Source organism: Stylophora pistillata, chromosome 10 (assembly GCF_964205215.1).
Source record: "Stylophora pistillata chromosome 10, jaStyPist1.2, whole genome shotgun sequence".
Taxonomy (NCBI): Eukaryota; Metazoa; Cnidaria; class Anthozoa; order Scleractinia; family Pocilloporidae; genus Stylophora; species Stylophora pistillata.
This window is the reverse complement of record NC_142528.1, coordinates 28,490,294-28,517,996: the sequence shown is the minus strand read 5'-3', so window position 1 is coordinate 28,517,996 and position 27,703 is coordinate 28,490,294. Positions and strand designations below refer to the sequence as shown.

Sequence of the window (27,703 nt, the reverse complement as noted above, 5' to 3'; positions counted from 1 at the left end):
CAATTCTTCCCTACAGCTTTTTAAAGGCTCGTTCGTTAGTTGGGCAATTCTCTTATTTTTTTCGTAGGCGACGTCGCCCGAACACAAGAGAATCGGCGAGAAACAAGCGGACGACATCCGCGACAAAGTCGACGACTTTACCCGCAAAAAAGTCGTCAGCGGTAAGGTTATCTGATTCTATTACCTGATTAACACGCGTCAGTTTGTTCTATGAAGAAATAGTCAATGGATATTGGAGTTGTGAAGTCTGAGTTGCTTTAGCCTGCGTAGTTTAGCCGGGATTGCCAGCATTTATCCCGCGTATCAAAAAAAAAAAATAATAATAATCATTTGAGAAATACTCTATAGCTAAGCAATATCTTTAATGAGAAAAGACCTTTATTAAATCTAACATGTGTATAAAAAAATAAAAAAAATCTTGCTAGTTACAATTCTCCTTTTAAGGAAAAATATTACTAACCTAAACTACATAGTTATATGGCTATGAATAATAAAATTATAATGTGCTGTTTAGCAAGTCTATATCTTACTTTAAGTCTCTTGAGAAAGGAAATGCAAAGTCTTCAAAAGTTCAACGCAAAAGAATAGTAAAAAGATTTACTATCAAATTTACTATAATTTACTATAATAATAATAATAGTATAATAATAATCTTTTGAATATATCAACAAAGTTGAAATGGTAAATTGGCCACCGTTACGGTTATAAAAGCTGGCGTTTCGAGCGTTAGCCCTTCGTCGGAGCGAATAGAGGAATTGTGGGTTGTGTGTGCTTTCAAAGGCAGAAAGAAGAGCTACGTGATTGGTGGGAACATGGCAAGGAGAAAAACATGAATAAATTAGTGGAATGTAAAGCGTTCGTTGATACCTGTGGGATATAGACTGCCGGTTTGAAAGATGAGCTTTTGTTCAAGGGTTTTGCGGCTTTCCGTGCAACCTAAGTGTAAGGAAAGACCGCAGATTGCCCTAGGTTGCTTGTTCACGTGCACTTCCGCCAATGTAATCTATTGCATAACTCACTCTTATTGCAAAAAGATTTACATCGGCGAAACAGGCAGAGGACTAGGTGACCGATTCCGAGAAAACCTTCGCGACGTGGAGAGGAACGACAAGGACACATCGAAACCAGTCGCTTGACATTTTAATTTGCCCAATCATTCCTCGACCTTCCATGAAATTTTTGATTGGTATTTTTGTCAAATGTCAGAGTCAGGGAATTGTTATGATTAACTTTTCGTCAACATTAAACCAGGAATGAACTGGCTCGTCAAGATCTACCTGAGCCAGTGGTATGTCACTGCTGTTCCCCTTGAAGGATTTCTTTGGTAATCTTGAAGAAGCCGTTGTCGGACTCGCCTTGTCTGCTACATCAGGGTCCTAAAGAAACAAACAAATAAACAGTTTTAAGGTCTTGCTACCAGCTCCTCAGGTCGAAATTGTGAAACAGCTTTCGCAATAATAACTACAAAGTGATCTTGAACCATTTCTTCCCCAAGGTATGTTCCCGGTGTGAACAAGTGTCTTTTTTTTTCGTAACTCGCAGTTTTTCAGCGTTGCAGTGTGTTTCGTTTAGAACTAAACTGTTTTATATAACTTAGATAGATGGCTGGCCTGTTGAAGTACAGGCTTAAATATATTTTCAAAAGGGAGTTGTGCCGTGAAATTTGGTGAGTCATTTCATTTGTCTTGGTCGATATAGGGGAAAGTGGAGTGTTGTATCGCATGCTTTAATTTCTCTTCGCTGCGAATGAAATTAAAAAACCTCTTATAATTAAATAATATTCATGTCATTTTTTGTAATAATAATAATAATAATAATATAAAAAAATAATAATGTTCAATGTCTGATCACTTTTTTTTTACATGGAATGGGGTCATCTGTGACTTGCTCCCAGGCTCTGGTCCTGTCTTTTCTCCCTCGGGTATTTCCACTTTGACATGACACTTGCCTTTGAATTCTGATTGCATTGTTATTATAACCAAATGCTCGAATATCAGGATTATCATTCCGTCTGCCTAACTTGCGCTGATGGCCAAAATATTCCTCTTGAGGATCTTGACAGAAGCGCTCAGTCAAGACAAACTCCACCCCTTCTTGGAGGAGAAATTGCGTAGCCTCAATAACAGAATAGACTGTGAGCTGAAAACCTTCATGAGTTTGCCACCAGATAAACATTTTGCTCGTTGCATTCTGATCGAAATTTCCAGGTCTGTTTTTACGTGCTTCTTTCCAGGTCTTAAGGTAATCAAGGAGTTCCAGTAACCACTGAAACCTGAAATAAAAATTAAATAAAATTTAGAATTGTCATATTACAAGGGTTAGAGTTGTCATATCACGCATTAATCTGCTCTATGAAAATTTCCATGTATACAGAATGGTTAACAGAACAGTGTAAATTTACATTTTCATCAAGAACCACAGCTGCACTATCCATTATTTTGATTGTTTACATTGGATGTAGCAAGGGAGCCTCGTTTTCATGTGGTCTACATAAGGGTGTATATTTTAGGTTATTCTGCTGTCAACAAAGTACAGGATATTATTATACCAGTGTAAAGCACTAATTGGTTTAACTGTGGGGTTAGGGTTACAATAAACATACAATTTGCACTACATGTATAGCATTCAAACAAACTAATGACAAGATTTAGGTATACCACAGTCACATGTTAAATTTATAATTACAAAAAAGAGGAAAATATACAGATGACAACATATATAACTATAATAACAATAATAATTGCCATACCTGCCATCCTGAGAGTCACGGTATGGAGCAAGTAAGGCTAAATATATCTCTACTCCATTAGAGCAGTTCACCGAAATTGCAAACACTTTACCACACTTTGATAAAAATACTTACATGCTAATAATAAACAAACATGAATCACACATTATTAAGTATAGCGAAGATTTAGTACGGGTCGCAAATGACGAACAAAAAGATTTTCAAGCAATATTTTCCAGTACACACAACTGTCTCAAAGCTCCTTTAAATGAAAGTTTGCTCCGAGATTTGGCTGCTAAACTGGTGCATTGATGAAGGAAACACCATCACTGCCTTCTTTTGCATCAGTTACTGTTCGCTAGCGCGAGGTTTGCATTAAAAAATTAAAGCCCGAACGCATGATGTCACGTCCGACTCATCAAATACAACATCTACTGGCATAGCAAAAAAAAATTACCTGCTGTTGAGTGGACTCTGATGTGAACACCTTGTCCATCTCGAACAGTTGATCCTTTGAGGGAGAAAACACCAAGAACACCATCGTCATCTTTGTCAAAAGAAACAGCATTGGCAGCCATTTTTCCTCCTCCGTCTTCTTTGATCACAGGCCTTACCCTGCAATATACTCTATTGTTGCCTTTCAATTCCACCAGTTCGTTGTGGAGCTTTTTCCTCAGCGCCATTTCCTTTTTGTACTTCGTAACCAATTCTTTATCTTTGTCATCAATTCCTTCGATGCGCTGCACAATCTGTAAGGAAAACAAAAGTGGAGTTCCATTCAGAATTCAAATTGCAAACAGATCGCGAAACTCTCGCAGGAGAAATCCATCCTTGTGTAAACGAGGTACCCCATACAGTGGAACCTTGACTTCACGAACCTCTATATAACGAAGTCCTAGGTATAACGAACGATACTTCCGCTTCTGCCCGGCTAAAGTTACAGTAAAATGTGTGCCACGAAACCTCGATATAACGAGCCAATTTCCCCAGTCCCTTGGCACTTCGTAAATAGAGGTTCCACTGTACTTAGTGTCTTGAAACATGCGAGCTACAGGAAGTGAAACCTACTTGTTTTATCACCTCGCGTATTGCCGGTTTAATTCGAGTCCCGAGTTTTAAACAGTTTATCCTTAGATCTTGATGTTCTCTCTTTCTATTGTCCAAAGTGTTCTTCATTAAAATCAGCTGCTGTGTAACGCTTTTCAGCTTTGAGCGCATAACGCTGGTTTCCCTCCCACATTTGGCCCGCTCCTCTGCAACAAGTCGTCTTTTTTCCTCTTCAAAGTCTTTCGTCTGTTGTTGAAATTCTTGTCCCAGCTGATCGATATCCGCTTTATATTTGTTGATCTGTTGGAGAGGGAGAGGATAAAAACAAACACGAAAATCAAACACTAACTTGCGCTGATGGCCAAAATATTCCTCTAGAGAATCTTGACAGAAGCGCTCAGTCAAGACAAACTCCACCCCTTCTTGGGGAAGAAATTGCGTAGCCTCAGTAACAGAATAGACTGTGAGCTGAAAACCTTCATGAGTTTGCCACCAGATAAACATTTTGCTCGTTGCATTCTGATCGAAATTTCCAGGTCTGTTTTTACGTGCTTCTTTCCAGGTCTTAAGGTAATCAAGGAGTTTCAGTAACCACTGAAACCTGAAATAAAAATTAAATAAAATTTAGAATTGTCATATTACAAGGGTTAGAGTTGTCATATTACACATTAATCTGCTCTATGAAAATTTCCATGTATACAGAATGGTTAACAGAACAGTGTAAATTTACATTTTCGTCAACAACCACCGTTGCACTATCCATTATTTTGATTGTTTACATTGGATGTAGCAAGGGAGCCTCGTTTTCATGTGGTCTACATAAGGGTGTATATTTTAGGTTATTCTGCTGTCAACAAAGTACAGGATATTATTATACCAGTGTAAAGCACTAATTGGTTTAACTGTGGGGTTAGGGTTACAATAAACATACAATTTGCACTACATGTATAGCATTCAAACAAACTAATGACGAGATTTAGGTATACCACAGTCACATGTTAAATTTATAATTACAAAAAAGAGGAAAATATACAGATGACAACATATATAACTATAATAACAATAATAATTGCCATACCTGCCATCCTGAGAGTCACGGTATGGAGCAAGTAAGGCTAAATATATCTCTACTCCATTAGAGCAGTTCACCGAAATTGCAAACACTTTACCACACTTTGATAAAAATACTTACATGCTAATAATAAACAAACATGAATCACACATTATTAATTATAGCGAGGACTTAGTACGGGTCGCAAATGACGAACAAAACAATTTTCAAGCAATATTTTCCAGTTCACACAACTGTCTCAAAGCTCCTTTAAATGAAAGTTTGCTCCGAGATTTGGCTGCTAAACTGGTGCATTGATGAAGGAAACACCATCACTTCCTTCTTTTGCATCAGTTACTGTTCGCTAGCGCGAGGTTTGCATTAAAAAATTAAATCCCGAACGCATGATATCACGTCCGACTCATCAAATACAACGGCTACTGGCATAACAAAAAAAAAATTACCTGCTGTTCAGTGGACTCTGATATGAACACCTTGTCCATCTCGAACAGTTTTGTTGATCCTTTCAGGGAGAAAACACGAAGAACACCATCGTCATCTTCGTCAAAAGAAACAACATTGGAAGCCATTTTTCCTCCTCCGTCTTCTTTGATCACAGGCCTTACCCTGCAATATAGTCTATTGTTGCCTTTCAATTCCACCAGTTCGTTGTGGAGCTTTTTCCTCAGCGCCATTTCCTTTTTGTACTTTGTAACCAATTCTTTATCTTTGTCATCAATTCCTTCGATGCGCTGCACAATCCGTAAGGAAAACAAAAGTGGAGTTCCATTTAGAACTGAAATTGCAAACAGATCGCGAAATTTTCGCAGGAGAAATCCATCTTTGTGTAAACGAGGTACCCCCTACAGTGGAACCTCGACTTCACGAACCTCTATATAACGAGGTCCTAGGTATAACGATCTATACTTCAGCTTCAGCCCGGCTAAAGTTACAGTAAAATGTATGCCACGAAACCTCGATATAACAAGCCAACTTCCCCAGTCCCTTGGCACTTCGTAAATTGAGGTTCCACTGTACTTAGTGTCTTGAAACATGCGAGCTACAGGAAGTGAAACCTACTTGTTTTATCACCTCGCGTATTGCCGGTTTAATTCGAGTCCCGAGTTTTAAACAGTTTATCCTTAGATCTTGATGTTCTCTCTTTCTATTGTCCAAAGTGTTCTTCATTAAAATCAGCTGCTGTGTAACGCTTTTCAGCTTTGAGCGCATAACGCTGGTTTCCCTCCCACATTTGGCCCGCTCCTCTGCAACAAGTCGTCTTTTTTCCTCTTCAAAGTCTTTCGTCTGTTGTTGAAATTCTTGTCCCAGCTGATCGATATCCGCTTTATATTTGTTGATCTGTTGGAGAGGGAGAGGATATAAACAAACACGAAAATCAAACACTAACTTGCGCTGATGGCCAAAATATTCCTCTAGAGAATCTTGACAGAAGCGCTCAGTCAAGACAAACTCCACCCCTTCTTGGAGGAAAAATTGCGTAGCCTCAATAACAGAATAGACTGTGAGCTGAAAACCTTCATGAGTTTGCCACCAGATAAACATTTTGCTCGTTGCATTCTGATCGAAATTTCCAGGTCTGTTGTTACGTGCTTCTTTCCAGGTCTTAAGGTAATCAAGGAGTTTCAGTAACCACTGAAACCTGAAATAAAAATTAAATAAAATTTAGAATTGTCATATTGCAAGGGTTAGGGTTGTCATATTACACATTAATCTGCTCTATGAAAATTTCCATGTATACAGAATGGTTAACAGAACAGTGTAAATTTACATTTTCATCAAGAGCCACAGCTGCACTATCCATTATTTTGATTGTTTACATTGGATGTAGCAAGGGAGCCTCGTTTTCATGTGGTTTAGATAAGGGTGTATTTTTTAGGTTATTCTGCTGTCAACAAAGTACAGGATATTATTATACCAGTGTAAAGCACTAATTGGTTTAACTGTGGGGTTAGGGTTACAATAAACATACAATTTGTACTACATGTATAGCATTCAAACAAACTAATGACAAGATTTAGGTATACCACAGTCACATGTTAAATTTATAATTACAAAAAAGAGGAAAATGTACAGATGACAACATATATAACTATAATAACAATAATAATTGCCATACCTGCCATCCTGAGAGTCACGGTATGGAGCAAGTAAGGCTAAATATATCTCTACTCCATTAGAGCAGTTCACCGAAATTGCAAACACTTTACCACACTTTGATAAAAATACTTACATGCTAATAATAAACAAACATGAATCACACATTATTAAGTATAGCGAGGACTTAGTACGGGTCGCAAATGACGAACAAAAGATTTTCAGGCAATATTTTCCAGTACACACAACTGTCTCAAAGCTCTTTTAAATGAAAGTTTGCTCCGAGATTTGGCTGCTAAACTGGTGCATTGATGAAGGAAACACCATCACTGCCTTCTTTTGCATCAGTTACTGTTCGCTAGCGCGAGGTTTGCATTAAAAAATTAAAGCCCGAACGCATGATGTCACGTCCGACTCATCAAATACAACATCTACTGGCATAACAAAAAAAAAATTACCTGCTGTTGAGTGGACTCTGATGTGAACACCTTGTCCATCTCGAACAGTTTTGTTGATCCTTTCAGGGAGAAAACACCAAGCACACCATCGTCATCTTCGTCAAAAGAAACAACATTGGCAGCCATTTTTCCTCCTCCGTCTTCTTTGATCACAGGCCTTACCCTGCAATATACTCTAATGTTGCCTTTCAATTCCACCAGTTCGTTGTGGAGCTTTTTCCTCAGCGCCATTTCCTTTTTGTACTTCGTAACCAATTCTTTGTCTTTGTCATCAATTCCTTCCTTCCTTACCCAATCATTCCTCGACCTTCCATGAAATTTTTGGTTGGTATTTTTGTCAAATGTCGGAGTCAGGGAGTTTTTATTATTAACTTTTCGTCAACATTAAACCAGGAATGAACTGGCTTGTCAAGATCTACCTGAGTTAATGGTATGTTAGTTCTGTTGCCCTTGAAGGATTTCTTTGCTGATCTTGAAGAAGCCGTTGTCGGACTCGCCTTGTCTGCTACATCAGGGTCCTAAAGAAACAAACAAATAAACAGTTTTAAGGTCTTGCTACCAGCTCCTTTGGTCGAAATTGTGAAACAGCTTTCGCAATAATAACTGCAAAATGATCTTGAACTGATATAATGTCTCTTTTCTTCATACAAGTTAAAAGAAGGAAAAGTAACAAATGAGCGTTAGAATAAAAAAAGAAGACTTAATTTAGTTTCGAACACCCACAGCACCACTAGCACTGATGAGTGTAAACAGAGTCAACAGGGATACAAAATGAAGCCCATAAACTTTATTCTCACCGAAGAAGAGGGATCTGCTTTTGAAGAGTCGCTTCTTTCAGCAGCAAGTTCTCTTTCTACGTTTTCTTTCTCAAGCTTAATCTCCTACACACTCCTATCCTGGTCGTCAAGTTGTCTCTGGTAATCCCGTTTCGTTTTCCCGCAGTTCCTCTTCCATCTCTCTTCTCAAATCCTGCCTACACTGCTCGCGGTTTGTGGACAGTTTGATCTTACGCCAACTAAAGGCAGCGTAAATCTCTATTTTACACCAACTTTACGCCGTGCGTAATGGTCTCTTAAATAAGTCTCATTACTCCAGGTTTACGTCAGTGCGTAATAGCCGTGTAAAGCGTGCCTTTACGAAATGTAAATGTGGTGTAAAGCTGTGTAAAGTAGATCTTTACGGCAGCTTTATGATAACATTACACAACTTAAATGTTTTTTCATGCTTTGCTATTCTCAAGTGAAAAAGTGTCACTTTATTTCTGCGCTAACTTGCAATTGACTCAATAGTTATAGTTATATTTCACAGCTCGCGGACGCAGTCGTCTGGCAATTATGGTTCTTGTGGAGTCTTGCTCTGTTTTTGCTTCACGACATCCCTAAAGGTATCAAAACATTAAATTTAAAGTGAGCTACACCAAAACTCTTTGTGGCAGAAAAAACGTCTGATCTCAAACTGGATGGATTTGTGCCTGACGGGGATCATTGTACCAGTTTTGCCAGAGACAAATATGCTGGCATCGCAGGTTTCTTAAACAGCTTTCTTCTCTTTTTCGCGGAGGATTGAGTTAACGTTGGTGATGTGCCCTTTTCATTGTCTTCACCTGAAAAAGAGATATACACTTCAAAGCTCGATAAAGAGGCACGCCTGTACGAGTTAGGAAATGTCCATGGTTCGAGATTGCATCAGAACTTTACAAAACTTTATACCTGCAACGCTATCTTGCAAGTCTTGGAAGAGTTTTCTCTTTTTTGACTCTACTTTGAGTGACTCTGTCTCGTCCTGCGAAGAGATTTAAATTCAGCATTTAATGGGCACTCGAACAAAGCAACTTAGCCTGAGTAGCGGCCCTAGAGGAAGGGGGAAAGGGGGTGGGAAGCCGATGAGCACTGTTGAGTGTAAACAGAGTCAACGAGGATACAAAATGAAGCCCATAAACTTTATTCTCACCGAAGAAGAGGGATCTGCTTTTGAAGAGTCGCTTTTTCAGCAGCAAGTTCTCTTTCTACGTTTTCTTTCTCATGCTTAATCTCCTCTACACTCCTATCCTTGTCGTCAAAGTGTCTCTGGTAATCCCGTTTCGTTTTCCCGCAGTTCCTCTTCCATCTCTCTTCTCAAGTCCCGCTTACACTGCTCGCGGATTGTGGACAGTTTGATCTCATTCTCTGCCTTTTTGGCGTTAGCCACCTCTAATGTTTGACGCATGGTTTTCATGATGTTTTCTCTTGAATCGTTGGTTTTTCTGATTTCTTCATCCTTCTTTAACAGCTTTTCCTCCAGAGTAGCAGGGTATTTCTGCAATCTGGCTATTTCCTTCTCCATGTTCTGCATCCGCTCGGAGGCGCTTCGCTCATTAACTTCGTTCTCGTTGGACATATTTTTCACGGCATCACTAGCAGCCATCGCTTGGTTCTTCAAGCTGGTAATTCCCTTTTTCTTTATGTCCAGCGCCTTGGTTTTAGTCTTCTGCCTGTTTCGCCTATGTATATCTTTTTGCAATAGGTGCAAGTTATGCAATAGATTACATTGGCGGAGGTGCCCGTGAAGTGAGCGGTGATTTTAATGGATCGTTTGGGTCCCGATATTTTATCAGTTTTGTGAATGGAAGGACACGTTTTGCATCGTGCACGAGCGCATTTAAAAGTGCCTGGTTGGTCATTAGTCTGAAAAGAACTTCTGACCAAAAAATTGCCTATGTTTTTGTCGCGTTTGAATGAAATGAGCGGAGGCTGCGAAAAGATAGTGCTTGTCTCTGGATCGTTTTGAAGTAATTTAAAGTTTTTAAGAATGATGGATTTAATTGAGTGGTTGGGAGGGTGAAACGTGAGAGTGAGTGGAATGCGGTCGGAATATTCCTTTTGTGACGTTTGTAGTGCTGAATGTCGATCAATAAGTTGGGCGCGGTGGTAACCCGCTTGAACGACAGAATCAAGGTAACCACGTTTATCGAAAAACTGGCACATTGACTCTGATTTGTGCTGGAAATCAGTCATCACCACATAAACGACGAAGTCTTAGAAACTGAGAAAAAGGAATGGAATTCTTAACGTGAGATGGATGCGAAGACGAATAGAACAAGTAATTATGCGAGTCTGTAGGTTTGTCATACACACTAGTGCATAAACCGTTGCCTTCAATTGAAACTTTGATGTCTAAAAAGGATAAAGAATTGTCAGAAATTTCCCAGGTACATGATTTCAGAGCCGGGTGAAAATAATTGACTGCGGTTATGAATTGAGTGAGTTCCTCTCTGGTAGAGGAGGTAGCGCCGATACAGTCGTCGATGTAGCGACCGTAGAGTTCAGGTTTGGAGTATGATAATATAATGATTCTAGTATTTCTTTCAAATCTTCCTGAAGCGGACCGTTTTTATTTATCATTATCAAAAAAGAGCAGCACATACACGCTTTCTAGTGTAATGGGACGCTGCACAGAAACTAGTACTGAAAGAGAAGAGATAGAAGAAGAGAGGCAGCTTGGTTCGGTTTGCCCACAGGAATTTTCGAACTAACTTTTTTTCATCCATAATCACCGCCTGAAGACCTTTAACTTTCTAGGTTTCTTCCCATATATTCAAAGTGTTCTCAGGAGCTAATGAATAATGTAAAAAGAAAATCGTTGGTCTTATCATTATCCCTCTGCCTTAACCTCTTCAAACACCTGGAGAGAGAAGAGCGGATTGCAGATTAAAAGAGCGTCTATTGGCTAAATATATCTCTACTTCATTAGAGCAGTTCACCGAAATTGCAAAAACTTTACCACACTTTGATAAAAATACTTACATGCTAAAAATAAGCAAACATGAATCACACATTATTAAGTATAGCGAGGATTTAGTACGGGTCGCAAATGACGAACAAAAAGATTTTCAAGCAATATTTTCCAGTACACACAACTGTCTCAAAGCTCCTTTAAATGAAAGTTTGCTCCGAGATTTGGCTGCTAAACTGGTGCATTGATGAAGGAAACACCATCACTGCCTTCTTTTGCATCAGTTACTGTTCGCTAGCGCGAGGTTTGCATTAAAAAATTAAAGCCCGAACGCATGATGTCACGTCCGACTCATCAAATACAACATCTACTGGCATAGCAAAAAAAAATTACCTGCTGTTGAGTGGACTCTGATGTGAACACCTTGTCCATCTCGAACAGTTTTGTTGATCCTTTGAGGAAGAAAACACCAAGAACACCATCGTCATCTTCGTCAAAAGAAACAACATTGGCAGCCATTTTTCCTCCTCCGTCTTCTTTGATCACAGGCCTTACCCTGCAATATACTCTAATGTTGCCTTTCAATTCCACCAGTTCGTTGTGGAGCTTTTTCCTCAGCGTCATTTCCTTTTTGTACTTCGTAACCAATTCTTTATCTTTGTCATCAATTCCTTCGATGCGCTGCACAATCTGTAAGGAAAACAAAAGTGGAGTTCCATTCAGAACTGAAATTGCAAACAGATCGCGAAATTCTCGCAGGAGAAATCCATCCTTTTGTAAACGAGGTACCCTATACAGTGGAACCTCGACTTCACGAACCTCTATATAACGAGGTCCTAGGTATAACGAACGATACTTCCGCTTCAGCCCGGCTAAAGTTACAGTAAAATGTATGCCACGAGACCTCGATATAACGAGCCAATTTCCCCAGTCCCTTGGCACTTCGTAAATTGAGGTTCCACTGTACTTAGTGTCTTGAAACATGCGAGCTACAGGAAGTGAAACCTACTTGTTTTATCACCTCGCGTATTGCCGGTTTAATTCGAGTCCCGAGTTTTAAACAGTTTATCATTAGATCTTGATGTTCTCTCTTTCTATTGTCCAAAGTGTTCTTCATTAAAATCAGCTGCTGTGTAACGCTTTTCAGCTTTGAGCGCATAACGCTGGTTTCCCTCCCACATTTGGCCCGCTCTTCTGCAACAAGTCGTCTTTTTTCCTCTTCAAAGTCTTTCGTCTGTTGTTGAAATTCTTGTCCCAGCTGATCGATATCCGCTTTATATTTGTTGATCTGTTGGAGAGGGAGAGGATAGAAACAAACACGAAAACTCAAACACTAACTTGCGCTGATGGCCAAAATATTCCTCTAGAGAATCTTGACAGAAGCGCTCAGTCAAGACAAACTCCACCCCTTCTTGGAGGAGAAATTGCGTAGCCTCAATAACAGAATAGACTTTGAGCTGAAAACCTTCGTGAGTTTGCCACCAGATAAACATTTTGCTCCTTGCATTCTGATCGAAATTTCCAGGTCTGTTGTTACGTGCTTCTTTCCAGGTCTTAAGGTAATCAAGGAGTTTCAGTAACCACTGAAACCTGAAATAAAAATTAAATAAAATTTAGAATTGTCATATTGCAAGGGTTAGAGTTGTCATATTACACATTAATCTGCTCTATGAAAATTTCCATGTATACAGAATGGTTAACAGAACAGTGTAAATTTACATTTTCATCAAGAACCACAGCTGCACTATCCATTATTTTGATTGTTTACATTGGATGTAGCAAGGGAGCCTCGTTTTCATGTGGTTTACATAAGGGTGTATTTTTAAGGTTATTCTGCTGTCAACAAAGTACAGGATATTATTATACCAGTGTAAAGCACTAATTGGTTTAACTGTGGGGTTAGGGTTACAATAAACATACAATTTGCACTACATGTATAGCATTCAAACAAACTAATGACAAGATGTAGGTATACCACAGTCACATGTTAAATTTATAATTAAAAAAAAAAGGAAAATATACAGATGACAACATATATAACTATCATAACGATAATAATTGCCATACCTGCCATCCTGAGAGTCACGGTATGGAGCAAGTAAGGGTTTTCTTTTGCTTTGGTGTTGTTTGGTGCTCCGGACATTAAGGCAATCGAAAAACCCATCCACCATCTCGCAGTACTTTACTGTACCTTCTGCTTCTGGAGGTCCAAATGACCTGAGCACTGCAGCCATTGAAGCACTCAGCACCTGAGCAGCCAGGGTGACACGCATCTTTGAGTAAGTATTGAGGTTGAGGTGGTCAAATGTCAATCTAGAACAATAACATACTTCTCTGTAGTTCGCCGGCTTTCCTAACCAGTCACCCTCTACTAACTATGCCTAAACGCATATGAGCTTCTAGCTGTCACTCGACTTTGCCAAACAGAGCGCACATTTTCCAGGAGCCTTCAGAACTTACCTGACAAACTTTCGCTGAAACCTTGCAGTTCAATATTTGCAGTGAAATATTTGATTACACCCTCGTACTTGACTTTTAAATGTACTGCGCGCAGTCGCACGTGAAATTTTAACCGCACGAACTAATTCTCAAAGGACCTCTTTGACGTTTTATTTTTCGCGCGTTACCTTTGAAGGAAAGAGCAGGTGTCAAAAGTCGTCTTTTTTTGTCCAAATGAAAACTTGAAAGGCTGCGATCACTGTTCAGTTATTTGCAACGAACGTGAAACAAAGAAAATTGAGTTTCTCATGCGGATTCCACACTACTCAATACTTACGCAGCTGCCTCTAAAAGTACGCGAGCAACAGAGAACTTGCTGGCAGCCGTATGAATATACAATAGACTGTTCTAACGGTATGAATATACCGTATACTGTTCTACGCGTTCTCTTCCACAAGAGGCGCCGAAATAATAGCGGTAAGGCAGATATAAACAAAAGCATGACTCTGGGTCAGAAGCTAACCTAGTAAGAAGAAGAAGAGGGATCTGCTTTTAAAGAGTCGCTTTTTTCAGCAGCAAGTTCTCTTTCTACGTTTTCTTTCTCATGCTTAATCTCCTCTACATTCCTATCCTTGTCGTTAAAGTGTCTCTGGTAATCCCGTTTCGTTTTCCCGCAGTTCCTCTTCCATCTCTCTTCTCAAATCGTGCTTACACTGCTCGCGGATTGTGGACAGTTTGATCTCATTCTCTGCCTTTTTGGCGTTAGGCTACTCTTTCTGGCTTTAGCCAACTCCTCAAGAGTAGCACGCTATTTCTGCAATATGGCTACTTCCTTCTTCATGTTCTGCATCCGCTCGGAGGCGCTTTGCTCATTAACTTCGTTCTCGTTGGACATATTTTTCATGGCATCACTAGTAGCCATCGCTTGGTTCTCCAAGCTGGTAATTCCCTTTTTCTTTATGTCCAGCGCCTTGGTTGCTAAGCGCACTTTTCTTGCCAAGTTTGCAGTTCTGTGTAAAGAGTTTCCAATTCACCTTGACGTTCGTCAAGTGCCTGTCCTTGTTCAGCTAATATTATATCTCGCTCTTCTAACACTTTTTTTAGGTTGGCAATCACATCTTTGTCCTTTCCTGTATCTGCGAAAAACAAGAACATGATTCCAAAGCGCATTTGAGAAGTGCATTACGTTCAACACATGATGTCTCTCTTTTCTTCTCGTGTATGAAAAACCTTTATAGTCCAACTGCACTATAAAAATCATGCAAATGTACATAGACGAAGTCTTAATTTGACCTCTCATCCTCTTACTCTTTTGAAACAAACAGACTTTACATTCTCTGTGGTCGGTTAAAGTAGTTTTTACTGAATGCAGACAGTACAACTCGACATAACTTTTGTGTCAGGCATACCCTAGCCTTTTTTCTTAGGATGCAGTACGATACTCTTTCTGCAACTCCTTTCTTTACGCTTGGTAAAAAAGGGTTGACGGACCAGCACGACTCTTGCCAGGCAACGAGTGTAATATGAACGACTTTCTCCGCACTTGCCCGTATGTAAACAAAAAAAGGGTTCGTTGGTATCCTAACAAGATTTCTTGATTTGGTCAATGACAATTTGGTCAATTTTTGACATGACTAAAACGTATGACAGGATGATTATTTAGCCTCAATTTGGAGCTTAATCAACACTGGCGGAAAATATGGAAACGATTACCGAGTCCTGTTGCCCTCTCACCCCCTTTCACTCCCAGATCTCAATAGTAATTCTCTTAACTGCGCGCCATAGAATTCTTAGAAATTAAGTCTGAAGCATTTGGTATTGGATTATCTAATGATTCCCTAAGATACACTTTATTCCCATCACTAGCCTGTCTGCCCGGTAACGGCTTCCTGGTCTGCTTGATATAGGATCGATTCTGAAAGAACAATATTTGTCCTGGTCCTCGGAGTTTAAGGGTTAGTAAGCTCAAGGTTCAGGCTTGCGTTTAAAATCATTCTCATAGTATGCTGTCCTTGGAGCAATGAACCTCGTTGCACTCATTTGTAACCTTAAGAACAAGGTGCAATCAACTTAACGGCCTGCTCCCAGTTGGCTTGTTAGCTCAATTGGTAGAGCGCTGCACTGGTATCGCAGAGGTCAGTGGTTCGAGTCCCGTACAGGCCTGATTTTTTTCAGGTCTGATTTTCGCTATTGCATAAATAGCGCTATCTACTGCGAGGATCGTGCATCATACGTAACATTTTTTTCTTTTTTTTCCATGGCATGACATGCATCAGTGCAAAGGCATAAAAAAGTGATTATTCCAGAGCGTATGAGTAGGGTAGAGTATGGGTAGCGTAGCGTATGGGTAGCGTAGCGTATGGGTAGCGTATTGGTAGCGTATGGGTAACGATGATGAACGGCCCGTTGTGTTGGTTATAACTCCACTTACAAGCATCATACAGGATCAAATATTCCAACTTGAATCTCTTGGTTTAACTGGTTGTAATCTAACCGAAGTTCTCGATAATTGGGATTCATTATCACAAGTTGATATGGTATACGCTTCGGCCGAGAGTGCAATCGAGAAACGTTTTACAAACTTCCTTAAAGATATTTAATATTTGTTTAAGCGTATTTTAAATCTGTTCGTGTTTAGTAATCGTGGATCGCGTGGGATTTTTTCTTAGGATGCAGCACGCTACTCTTTCTGCAACTCCTTTCTTTACGCTTGGTAAAAAAGGGTTGACGGACCAGCACGACTCTTGCCAGGCTACGAGTGTAATATGAACGACTTTCTCCGCACTTGCCCGTATGTAAAAATAACAAAGGCGTGGTTGACTAAGATCCTTTGAGACGCTGACTAACAACAAATCAAACGAAGTGACTACTTTGGGATTTTCCAAGTTCGTACGGTAGCGACTGAACTGTTTCATTCCTAAGGAGACTTTTGTGAAAGCTAGTCAGTAAGTAGGAGTGTGCTCTTACGTTCTCTTGAAGAGCCCGGAGTAAAGACCTCGTCACTGTCCTCGGTTTTTTGTACTTTCGTCCATTCGATTTTGAGCTGAAACAGAGCAAGCAACGTACGGGGTTACATAATAGAGTTTATTACATCGCACGCAGCGACCGTGGGCAAGAAGGAGCGAATCCTGTGTTGTGATTGGCTAGCCGAGCGGGTAAGATGGGCCGGGATTGCCAGCATTGATCCCGCGCATGAAAAAAAAAAAAAATAATAATAATAATCATTTGAGGAATACTCTGTAGCTAAGCAACATCTTTAATGAGAAAAGACTTTTATTGAATCTAACATGTGTATAAAAAAATAAAAAAAATCTTGCTAGTTACAATTCTCCTTTTAAGGAAAAATATCACTAACCAAAACTACATAGTTATATGGCTATGAATAATAAAATTATAATGTGCTGTTTAGGAAGTCTATATCTTACTTTAAATCTCTTGACAAAGGAAATGCAAAGTCTTCAAAAGTTCAACGCAAAAGAATAGTAAAAAAATTTACTATAAAATTTACTATAATTTACTAGAATAATAATAATAAAAATAATGATAATATAATAATAATCATTTGAATATATCAACAAAGTTGAAATGGTAAATTGGCCACCGTTACGGTTATAAAAGCTGGCGTTTCGAGCGTTAGCCCTTCGTCGGAGCGAATAGAGGAATTGTGGGTTGTGTGTCCTTTAAAAGGCAGAAAGTGGAGCTACGTGACTGGTGGTAACATGGCAAGGAGAAAAACATGAATAAATTAGTGGAATGAAAAGCGTTCGTTTATACCTGTGGGATTTAGACTGCCGGTTTGAAAGATGAGCTTTTGTTCAAGGGTTTTGCGGCTTTCCGTGCAACCTAATTGTAAGGAAAGACCGCAGATTTGCCCTAGGTTGCTTAGAATGACTAACCATGCACTTTTAAATGCGCTCGTGCACGATGCAAAACAAATAATAAAGAATTCTCATTGGTCGAGATCAAATAACTGTCACTCAGCCATTAAAGTGATAAAAAACAGGCATCCTAGAACAACGCGGAATCGATCTGATAAACGATCAGCGCCAAGCTTTGGAACAGCTCTACGTCAAAAATAAGGATCTTGTAGCTATTTTGCCGAGTGGGTTTGGAAAAGGTTTAATCTCTACCTGAGCCAATGGTATGTCACTGCTGTTCCCCTTGAAGGATTTCTTTGCTGATCTTGAAGGAGCCGTTGTCGGATTCGCCTTGTCTGCTACATCAGGGTCCAAAAGAAACAAACAAATAAACAAACAGTTTTAAGGTCTTGCCACCAGCTCCTTAGGTCGAAATTGTGAAACAGCTTTCGCAATAATAACTGCAAAATGATCTTGAACTGATATAATGTCCCTTTTCTTCATACAAGTTAAAAGAAGAAAAGTAACAAATGAGCGTTAGAATAAAATAAAAGAAGACTTAATTTAGTTTCGAACACCCACAGCACTACTAGCACTGATGAGTGTAAACAGAGTCAACAGGGATACAAAATGAAACCCATAAACTTTATTCTCACCGAAGAAGAGGGATCTGTTTTTGAAGAGTCGCTTCTTTCAGCAGCAAGTTCTCTTTCTACGTTTTCTTTCTCATGCTTAATCTCCTCTATAGTCCTATCCTTGTCGTCAAGTTGTCTCTGGTAATCCCGTTTCGTTTTCCGCAGTTGCTCTTCCATCTCTCTTCTCAAATCCTGCTTACACTGCTTGCGGATTGTGGACAGTTTGATCTCATTCTCTGCCTTTTTGGCGTTAGCCACCTCTAATGTTTGACGCATGGTTTTCATGATGTTTTCTCTTGAATCGTTCGTGTTTCTGATTTCCTCATCCTTCTTTACCAGCTTTTCCTCCAGAGTAGCAGGGTATTTCTGCAATCTGGCTATTTCCTTCTCCATGTTCTGCATCCGCTCGGAGGCGCTTCGCTCATTAACTTCGTTCTCGTTGGACATATTTTTCACGGCATCACTAGCAGCCATCGCTTGGTTCTTCAAGCTGGTAATTCCCTTTTTCTTTATGTCCAGCTCATTGGTTTCAAAGGCGCACTTTTCTTGCTAAGTTTGCAGTTCTGTGTAAAGAGTTTCCAATTCACCTTGACGTTCGTCAAGTGTCTGCGAAAAACAAGAACATGATTCCAAAGCACATTTGAGAAGTGCATTACGTTCAACACATGATGTCTCTCTTTTCTTCTCGTGTATGAAAAACCTTTATAGTCCAACTGCACTATAAAAATCATGCAAATGTACATAGAAGAAGTCTTAATTTGACCTCCCATCCTCTTACTCTTTTGAAACAAACAGACTTTACATTCTCTGTGGTCGCTTAAGGTAGTTTTTACTGTATGCAGACAATACAACTCGACACGGGAAACATTTAAAGAAAATTTGAAAAACTTATTTGATAACTTCTTTCTGAGGAATCAACTTGACTATTCTCCCCTACAGCTTTTTAAAGGCTCGTTCGTTAGTTGGGCAATTCTCTTATTTTTTCGTAGGCGAAGTCGCCCGAACACAAGAGAATCGGCGAGAAACAAGCGGACGACATCCGCGACAAAGTCGACGACTTTACCCGCAAAAAAGTCGTCAGCGGTAAGGTTATCTGATTCTATTACCTGATTAACACGCGTCAGTTTGTTCTATGAAGAAATAGTCAATGGATATTGGAGTTGTGAATTCTCAGTTGCTTTAGCCTGCGTAGTGGCCCTTGGGGGAGGGGGAAACGGGGTGGGGAGCCGAGCGGAGAGAGGCTTGGGGAAGGGATAGGAGGGCGAGCGGAGCGAGGCTTGGGAAGAGGATAGGAGGGGCCTGCAAGCGACCACGTGGATTCTTCGAAATATCCGATCTCTCATAGATGAAGAATTCTCATTGGTCGAGATCAAATAACTGTCACTCAGCCGTTAAAGTGATAAGAAACAGGCATCCTAGAACAACGCGGAATCGATAAGCCGCAACCTCAATTTCTAGCGACGATTTTGGGGAAAAAAAGTGCGGTTTATCCTCGGGCTTTTACGATAAATCCTTTTTTCCCTTCGATTATATTTTTTTAAAGTTCTCCAATTTAAAGGGATAATTTGTGCACCAAAATTACGCAATGATAAAAAAAGGTCACCGTGCTCGTTCAAGAGCTTAAGGCTATCCAACCTCTTTACCCGGTCTACTAAATGAAAAAACAATACCATGTTCTTAGAACTTGCGAGAGCTCATTCGCTTGACTAAGTGATTTTTATGCGCAGTACAGGTTTCGCAGTGCAATACTGAGGAATACCTCAGGTAGCATGAATTGGCTTAACCACAAGACATTACTCGCTTAGTCCGCCATTTTTTCCGGCGGACCCTAGCGAGGCAGCAGCCTATTCTTTACAATAACGAGAAAAAGCCAAAAATTGTAGGATTTAGGATCTTAGGTCTGAGCTTAATAGCTTGTGGAAGTATTCATTAAGATCATGAACGGTTTGCTGATGACTCTCGAGGAAGACAAGAGATTTTCATGTGTTTGGCTGCCCTATCATGCGAGCAAATTTTTCCGAATATTCGCGAATGGAGTTACTTCATGGAGATCAGGCAAAAATGCTTCCAATCACAGTAATCGTTCTTTTCTTGACTCAAATAAAAAATTTAGGGCTCTGTTGTTGTTTCAAAAAGCCCTTTAAAACAAAACTAGTTGGAAAAATCGTAATTCTCTTTTAAAAAGCCACATCAACCCTTACTATACCGTTTCAGTTTGAAATCGTATTATCAGTATTTCCTTCAAGCTCTGACGCCAGCACCCACTTTCACGTTGAAACTACTAGTCTATGTCATCTAAATTAGTGAAATTTTCATTGTGGTCTCTCATCCGAGTGCATCTGAGCGTTTTAAATATATTGAGGACTTAAATTGTCATGGAAGTCCTCTGGATACCTGTGGTTTATTCCGGATGGTTATTTTAGTGGCTTCTCGCAATTTCCTCGAGAGTTCTTTTTGTAACAGGGACCTTCGATGGTATCTCGCGTTCCTTCACATGAAGACCTAAATCCACGGAGCAGACGAGAAACTTTAACCAGCCGAATGACAAATAGGATAGTCCCAGCATTAAGAGTCAACCTATAATATCCAATTTAGGGATGTTTTGCTTCATTAAAGCGTTGACAAGCTTCGCACTAGGTGCCAAGGTCACAGGAAGCAAACGACCAGTTAGAACTTGAACTATTGACGAGCGTGCTTGAATTCGCCATTTGCAAGCGATTTTAACCTTCTACTCTCATAGATTAGTTCTGACCAGGAGACATTTTGATGACTTTCCTTTGCGATGTGATTAATTTTGTTCCTTTTGGAAGAGGTGCAATTTCCCTGTCAGAAGGTTCTTGAGGCTAGATAAAGCCGGGTGACAATACATTACAAAAGACTCTGTTTTATTCTGTGTGCTACTTTCTTTGTTTTTAAGTGACCCTTCTCTACTGGAGCAGATAGCCTAGTTATATATTCCTCCGGAACTTCGACGGGTATCCTCTATTCCTTTGTTTAAGCGTATTTTAAAACTGTACGTGTTTAGTAATCGTGGAGCGCGTGAGATTTTTTCTTAGGATGCAGCACGCTTCTCTTTTTGCAACTCCTTTCTTTACGCTTGGTAAAAAAGGGTTGACGGACCAGCACGACTCTTGCCAGGCTACGAGTGTAATATGAACGACTTTCTCAGCACTTGCCCGTATGTAAACAAAAACAAAGGCGTGGTTGACTAAGATCCTTTGAGACGGTGGCTAACAACAAATCAAACGAAGTGACTACTTTGGGATTTTCCAAGTTCGTACGGTAGCGACTGAACTGTTTCATTCCTAAGGAGACTTTTTATCCTAAGCTGTGAAAGCTAGTCAGTAAGTAGGAGTGTGCTCTTACGTTCTCCTTGAAGAGCCCGGAGTAAAGACCTCGTCACTGTCCTCGGTTTTTTGTACTCTCGTCCATTCGATTTTGAGCTGAAACAGAGCAAGCAACGTACGGGGTTACATAATAGAGTTTATTACATCGCACGCAGCGACCGTGGGCAAGAAGGAGCGAATCCTGTGTTGTGATTGGCTAGCCGAGCGGGTAAGATGGGCCGGGATTGCCAGCATTGATCCCGCGTATGAAAAAAAATATATCTTAATAATCATTTGAGAAATACTCTATAGCTAAGCAATATCTTTAATGAGAAAAGACCTTTATTGAATCTAACATGTGTATAAAAAAATAAAAAAAATCTTGCTAGTTACAATTCTCCTTTTAAGGAAAAATATGACTAACCTAAACTACATGGCTATGAATAATAAAATTATAATGTGCTGTTTAGCAAGTCTATATCTTACTTTAAGTCTCTTGAGAAAGGAAATGCAAAGTCTTCAAAAGTTCAACGCAAAAGAATAGTAAAAAAGTTTACTATAAAATTTACTATAATTTACTATAATAATAATAATAATATAAGAATAATCCTTTGAATATATCAACAACAGTTGAAATGGTAAATTGGCCACCGTTACGGTTATAAACACTGGCGTTTCCAGCTTTAGCCCTTCGTCGGAGCGAATAGAGGAATTGTGGGTTGTGTGTGCTTTCAAAGGCAGAAAGTGAGCTACGTGATTGGTGGGAACATGGCAAGGAGAAAAACATGAATAAATTAGTGGAATGAAAAGCGTTCGTTGATACCTGTGGGATTTAGACTGCTGGTTTGAAAGATGAGCTTTTGTTCAAGGGTTTTGCGGCTTTCCGTGCAACCTAAGTGTAAGGAAAGACCGCAGATTGCCCTATGTTGCTTGTTTCCGTGCACCTCCGCCAATGTAATCTATTGCATAACTCACTCTTATTGCAAAAAGATTTACATCGGCGAAACAGGCAGAGGACTAGGTGACCGATTGCGAGAAAACCTTCGCGACATGGAGAGGAACGACAAGGACGCATCGAAACCAGTCGCTTGACATTTTAATTTACCCAATCATTCCTCGACCTTCCATGAAATTTTTGATTGGTATTTTTGTCAAATGTCAGTCAGGGAATTGTTATGATTAACTTTTCGTCAACATTAAACCAGGAATGAACTGGCTCGTCAAGATCTACCTGAGCCAATGGTATGTCACTGCTGTTCCCCTTGAAGGATTTCTTTGCTGATCTTGAAGGAGCCGTTGTCGGATTCGCCTTGTCTGCTACATCAGGGTCCTAAAGAAACAAACAAATAAACAGTTTTAAGGTCTTGCTACCAGCTCCTTAGGTCGAAGTTGTGAAACAGCTTTCGCAATAATAACTGCAAAATGATCTTGAACTGATATAATGTCCCTTTCCTTCATACAAGTTAAAAGAAGGAAAAGCAACAAATGAGCGTTAGAATAAAAAAGGAAGACTTAATTTAGTTTCGAACACCCACAGCACTACTAGCACTGATGAGTGTTAACAGAGTCAACAGGGATACAAAATGAAACCCATAAACTTTATTCTCACCGAAGAAGAGGGATCTGCTTTTGAAGAGTCGCTTTTTTCAGCAGCAAGTTCTCTTTCTACGTTTTCTTTCTCATGCTTAATCTCCTACACACTCCTATCCTTGTCGTCAAGTTGTCTCTGGTAATCCCGTTTCGTTTTCCCGCATTTCCTCTTCCATCTCTCTTCTCAAGTCCTGCTTACACTGCTCGCGGATTGTGGACAGTTTGATCTCATTCTCTGCCTTTTTGGCGTTAGGCACCTCTAATGTTTGACGCATGGTTTTCATGATGTTTTCTCTTGAATCGTTCGTTTTTCTGATTTCTTCATCCTTCTTTACCAGCTTTTCCTCCAGAGTAGCAGGGTATTTCTGCAATCTGGCTATTTCCTTCTCCATGTTCTGCATCCGCTTGGAGGCGCTTCGCTCATTAACTTCGTTCTCGTTGGACATATTTTTCATGGCATCACTAGCAGCCATCGCTTGGTTCTTCAAGCTGGTAATTCCCTTTTTCTTTATGTTCAGCGCCTTGGTTGCTAAGGCGCAGTTTTCTTGCCACGTTTGCAGTTCTGTGTAAAGAGTTTCCAATTCACCTTGACGTTCGTCAAGTGTCTGTCCTTGTTCAGCTAATATTATATCTCGCTCTTCTAACACTTTTTTCAGGTTGGCAATCACATCTTTGTCCTTTCCTGCATCTGCGAAAAACAAGAACATGATTCCAAAGCACATTTGAGAAGTGCATTACGTTCAACACATGATGTCTCTCTTTTCTTCTCGTGTATGAAAAACCTTATAGTCCAACTGCACTATAAAAATCATGCAAATATACATAGAAGAAGTCTTGATTTGACCTCCCATACTCTTACTCTTGAAACAAACAGACTTTACATTCTCTGTGGTCGCTTAGGGTAGTTTTTACTGAATGCAGACAGTACAACTCGACATAACTTTTGTGTCAGGCATACCCTAGCCGTCACAATTCTTGCTCAGCGATCGCTCAACATCCTCTATATAAAGCAATATTATTGAAAAAATGAAACTTTCTCAGCAGCTACCTGATGAGACTAGACGCAGGTTTCTTTACATGGAACTCTTTTCGTCATTAAGCGTTTTCACTTTGTTCGCGAGTGTCCTGATCTGTTCTCGGGATTTTTCATTTTTAACTGATGCTTTCCTAATGTTTTGCTCCAGTTCTTCGACTGTTTTGTTCCTGTCTTCGATGGTCTTTTGCATGGACATCACTTCCTTACGCACCCATCGATCAAAAAGGAAAAGCATGGAAAAGCAAACAAACAAACAAATTAAATAGAATTACGTGCGGCGTATATCTGCTATCAAGAAGCCGACTAAGTCAACAACAAGTTAATGAAAAAAACACAGTACATTAATTAAGTCTCTCTAAGGGCAAAGGAAAAACTGAGCAGTATCTTTGCCACGTTCACGGAAAAACAGGTGTTTTGCAATTTTACATAAAGTACATCGAATCTCGCCTGAGTTGTCAAAAATTAGAGAATTTCTGTTCATTGCCTGTACTAGAACACGAGTGCGAAGTTTTGCGCAGAGGAGGGCGTCTGTTATTTTACCCGAGTGTTTCTAATAATAACGTTTTGCTGCTAAGCGTGCAACTGCCTGCATGGTTAATCAGTTTCCACCAACCATTACATGTCTGACGTTGTCAAAATGATACACGCGATGTAAATGTAATGCGAAAAACCATTTCTTCCTCAAGGTATGTTCCCAGTGTGAACAAGTGTCTTTTTTTTTCGTAAATCGCAGTTTTTCAGCGTTGCAGTGTGTTTCGTTCAGAACTAAACTGTTTTATATAACTTAGATAGATGGTTGGCCTGTTGAAGTACAGGCTTAAATATATTTTCAAAAGGGAGTTGTGCCGTGAAATTTGGTGAGTCATTTTATTTGTCTTGCTCGATATAGGGGAAAGTGGAGTGTTGTATCGCATGCATTAATTTCTCGTCGCTGCGAAAGAAATTAAAAAACCTCTCATAATTAAATAATATTCATGTCATTTTTTGTAATAATAATAATAATAATAATATAAAAAATTGAATAATGTTCAATGTCTGATCACTTTCTTTTTACGTGGAATTGGGGTCATCTGTGACTTGCTCCCAGGCTCTGGTCCTGTCTTTTCTCCCTCGGGTATTTCCACTTTGACATGACACTTGCCTTTGAATTCTGATTGCATTGTTATTATAACCAAATGCTCGAATATCAGGATTATCATTCCGTCTGCCTAACTTGCGCTGATGGCCAAAATATTCCTCTAGAGAATCTTGACAGAAGCGCTCTGTCAAGACAAACTCCACCCCTTCTTGGAGGAGAAATTGCGTAGCCTCAATAACAGAATAGACTGTGAGCTGAAAACCTTCATGAGTTTGCCACCAGATAAACATTTTGCTCCTTGCATTCTGGTCAAAATTTCCAGGTCTGTTGTTACGTGCTTCTTTCCAGGTCTTAAGGTAATCAAGGAGTTTCAGTAACCACTGAAACCTGAAATAAAAATTAAATAAAATTTAGAATTGTCATATTGCAAGGGTTAGAGTTGTCATATTACACATTAATCTGCTCTATGAAAATTTCCATGTATACAGAATGGTTAACAGAAGAGTGTAAATTTACATTTTCATCAAGAGCCACAGCTGCACTATCCATTATTTTGATTGTTTACATTGGATGTAGCAAGGGAGCCTCGTTTTCATGTGGTTTAGATAAGGGTGTATTTTTTAGGTTATTCTGCTGTCAACAAAGTACAGGATATTATTATACCAGTGTAAAGCACTAATTGGTTTAACTGTGGGGTTAGGGTTACAATAAACATACAATTTGTACTACATGTATAGCATTCAAACAAACTAATGACAAGATTTAGGTATACCACAGTCACATGTTAAATTTATAATTACAAAAAAGAGGAAAATATACAGATGACAACATATATAACTATAATAACAATAATAATTGCCATACCTGCCATCCTGAGAGTCACGGTATGGAGCAAGTAAGGCTAAATATATCTCTACTCCATTAAAGCAGTTCACCGAAATTGCAAACACTTTACCACACTTTGATAAAAATACTTACATGCTAATAATAAACAAACATGAATCACACATTATTAAGTATAGCGAGGACTTAGTACGGGTCGCAAATGACGAACAAAAGATTTTCAGGCAATATTTTCCAGTACACACAACTGTCTCAAAGCTCTTTTAAATGAAAGTTTGCTCCGAGATTTGGCTGCTAAACTGGTGCATTGATGAAGGAAAATTTCCATGTATACAGAATGGTTAACAGAACAGTGTAAATTTACATTTTCATCAACAACCACAGCTGCACTATCCATTATTTTGATTGTTTACATTGGATGTAGCAAGGGAGCCTCGTTTTCATGTGGTTTACATAAGGGTGTATTTTTTAGGTTATTCTGCTGTCAACAAAGTACAGGATATTATTATACCAGTGTAAAGCATTAATTGGTTTAACTGTGGGGTTAGGGTTACAATAAACATACAATTTGCACTACATGTATAGCATTCAAACTAATGACAAGATTTAGGTATACCACAGTCACATGTTAAATTTATAATTACAAAAAAGAGGAAAATATACAGATGACAACATATATAACTATAATAACAATAATAATTGCCATACCTGCCATCCTGAGAGTCACAGTATGGAGCAAGTAAGGCTAAATATATCTCTACTCCATTAGAGCAGTTCACCGAAATTGCAAAACCTTTACCACACTTTGATAAAAATACTTACATGGTAATAGTAAACAAACATGAATCACACATTATTAAGTACAGCGAGGATTTAGTACGGGTCGCAAATGACGAACAAAAATATTTTCAAGCAATATTTTCCAGTACACACAACTGTCTCAAAGCTCCTTTAAATGAAAGTTTGCTCCGAGATTTGGCTGCTAAACTGGTGCATTGATGAAGGAAACACCATCACTGCCTTCTTTTGCATCAGTTACTGTTCGCTAGCGCGAGGTTTGCATTAAAAAATTAAAGCCCGAACGCATGATGTCACGTCCGACTCATCAAATACAACATCTACTGGCATAACAAAAAAAAAATTACCTGCTGTTGAGTGGACTCTGATGTGAACACCTTGTCCATCTCGAACAGTTTTGTTGATCCTTTGGAGAAAACACCAAGAACACCATCGTCATCTTCGTCAAAAGAAACAACATTGGCAGCCATTTTTCCTCCTCCGTCTTCTTTGATCACAGGCCTTACCCTGCAATATACTCTAATGTTGCCTTTCAATTCCACTAGTTCGTTGTGTAGCTTTTTCCTCAGCGCCATTTCCTTTTTGTACTTCGTAACCAATTCTTTCTCTTTGTCATCAATTCCTTCCTTCCTTACCCAATCATTCCTCGACCTTTCATGAAATCTTTGGTTGGTATTTTTGTCAAATGTCGTAGTCAGGGAATTGTTATGATTAACTTTTCGTCAACATTAAACCAGGAATGAACTGGCTCGTCAATGTCTACCTGAGCCAAAGGTATGTCACTGCTGTTCTCCTTGAAGGATTTCTTTCCTGGTCTTGAAGAAGCCGTTGTCGGACTCGCCTTGTCTGCTACATCAGGGTCCTAAAGAAACAAACAAATAAACAGTTTTAAGGTCTTGCTACCAGCTTCTTAGGTCGAAGTTGTGAAACAGCTTTCGCAATAATAACTGCAAAATGATCTTAAACTGATATAATGTCTCTTTTCTTCATA

At 39.4% G+C, this 27,703-nt stretch overlaps 3 protein-coding genes across 8 annotated transcripts; all 3 read right to left on the bottom strand.

Annotated features, from left to right (window-relative positions):
- LOC148722555 (kinesin-like protein KIFC3) lies at nt 1-4,496 on the bottom strand. The gene is made up of 4 exons (XM_088734587.1): nt 3,797-4,496; nt 3,186-3,477; nt 1,863-2,272; nt 1-1,376 (listed from the first exon to the last, which is right to left on the bottom strand). Exons 1-3 carry the CDS (start codon nt 4,277-4,279, stop codon nt 2,073-2,075), a joined length of 975 nt encoding a protein of 324 aa, XP_088590713.1. The 5' UTR covers nt 4,280-4,496; the 3' UTR covers nt 1-1,376; nt 1,863-2,072.
- A 1,363-nt stretch (nt 4,497-5,859) lies between these two features.
- On the bottom strand, nt 5,860-7,688 carry LOC148722554 (uncharacterized). The gene is made up of 2 exons (XM_088736663.1): nt 7,400-7,688; nt 5,860-6,185 (listed from the first exon to the last, which is right to left on the bottom strand). The coding sequence occupies exons 1-2, from the start codon at nt 7,628-7,630 to the stop codon at nt 5,865-5,867; spliced, it is 552 nt and encodes a 183-aa protein (XP_088592789.1). The 5' UTR covers nt 7,631-7,688; the 3' UTR covers nt 5,860-5,864.
- Nucleotides 7,689-10,627: 2,939 nt separating this feature from the next.
- LOC148722553 (kinesin-like protein KIFC3) lies at nt 10,628-27,317 on the bottom strand. Of its 6 annotated transcripts, none has more exons than XM_088737075.1 (4): nt 13,178-13,287; nt 12,576-12,700; nt 12,120-12,398; nt 10,628-11,800 (listed from the first exon to the last, which is right to left on the bottom strand). In XM_088737075.1, exons 2-4 carry the CDS (start codon nt 12,615-12,617, stop codon nt 11,465-11,467), a joined length of 657 nt encoding a protein of 218 aa, XP_088593201.1. In that variant the 5' UTR covers nt 12,618-12,700; nt 13,178-13,287; the 3' UTR covers nt 10,628-11,464. The 6 variants fall into 6 exon arrangements, 4 of the variants coding, with proteins under 4 accessions (XP_088593201.1, XP_088593202.1, XP_088593203.1 ...); XM_088737076.1 differs by lacking the exon at nt 13,178-13,287 and adding an exon at nt 12,830-13,067; XM_088737079.1 differs by lacking the exon at nt 12,120-12,398 and having other exon boundaries at nt 11,616-11,800; nt 12,449-12,700; nt 13,178-13,388.
- Between the last annotated feature and the right edge of the window lie 386 nt (nt 27,318-27,703).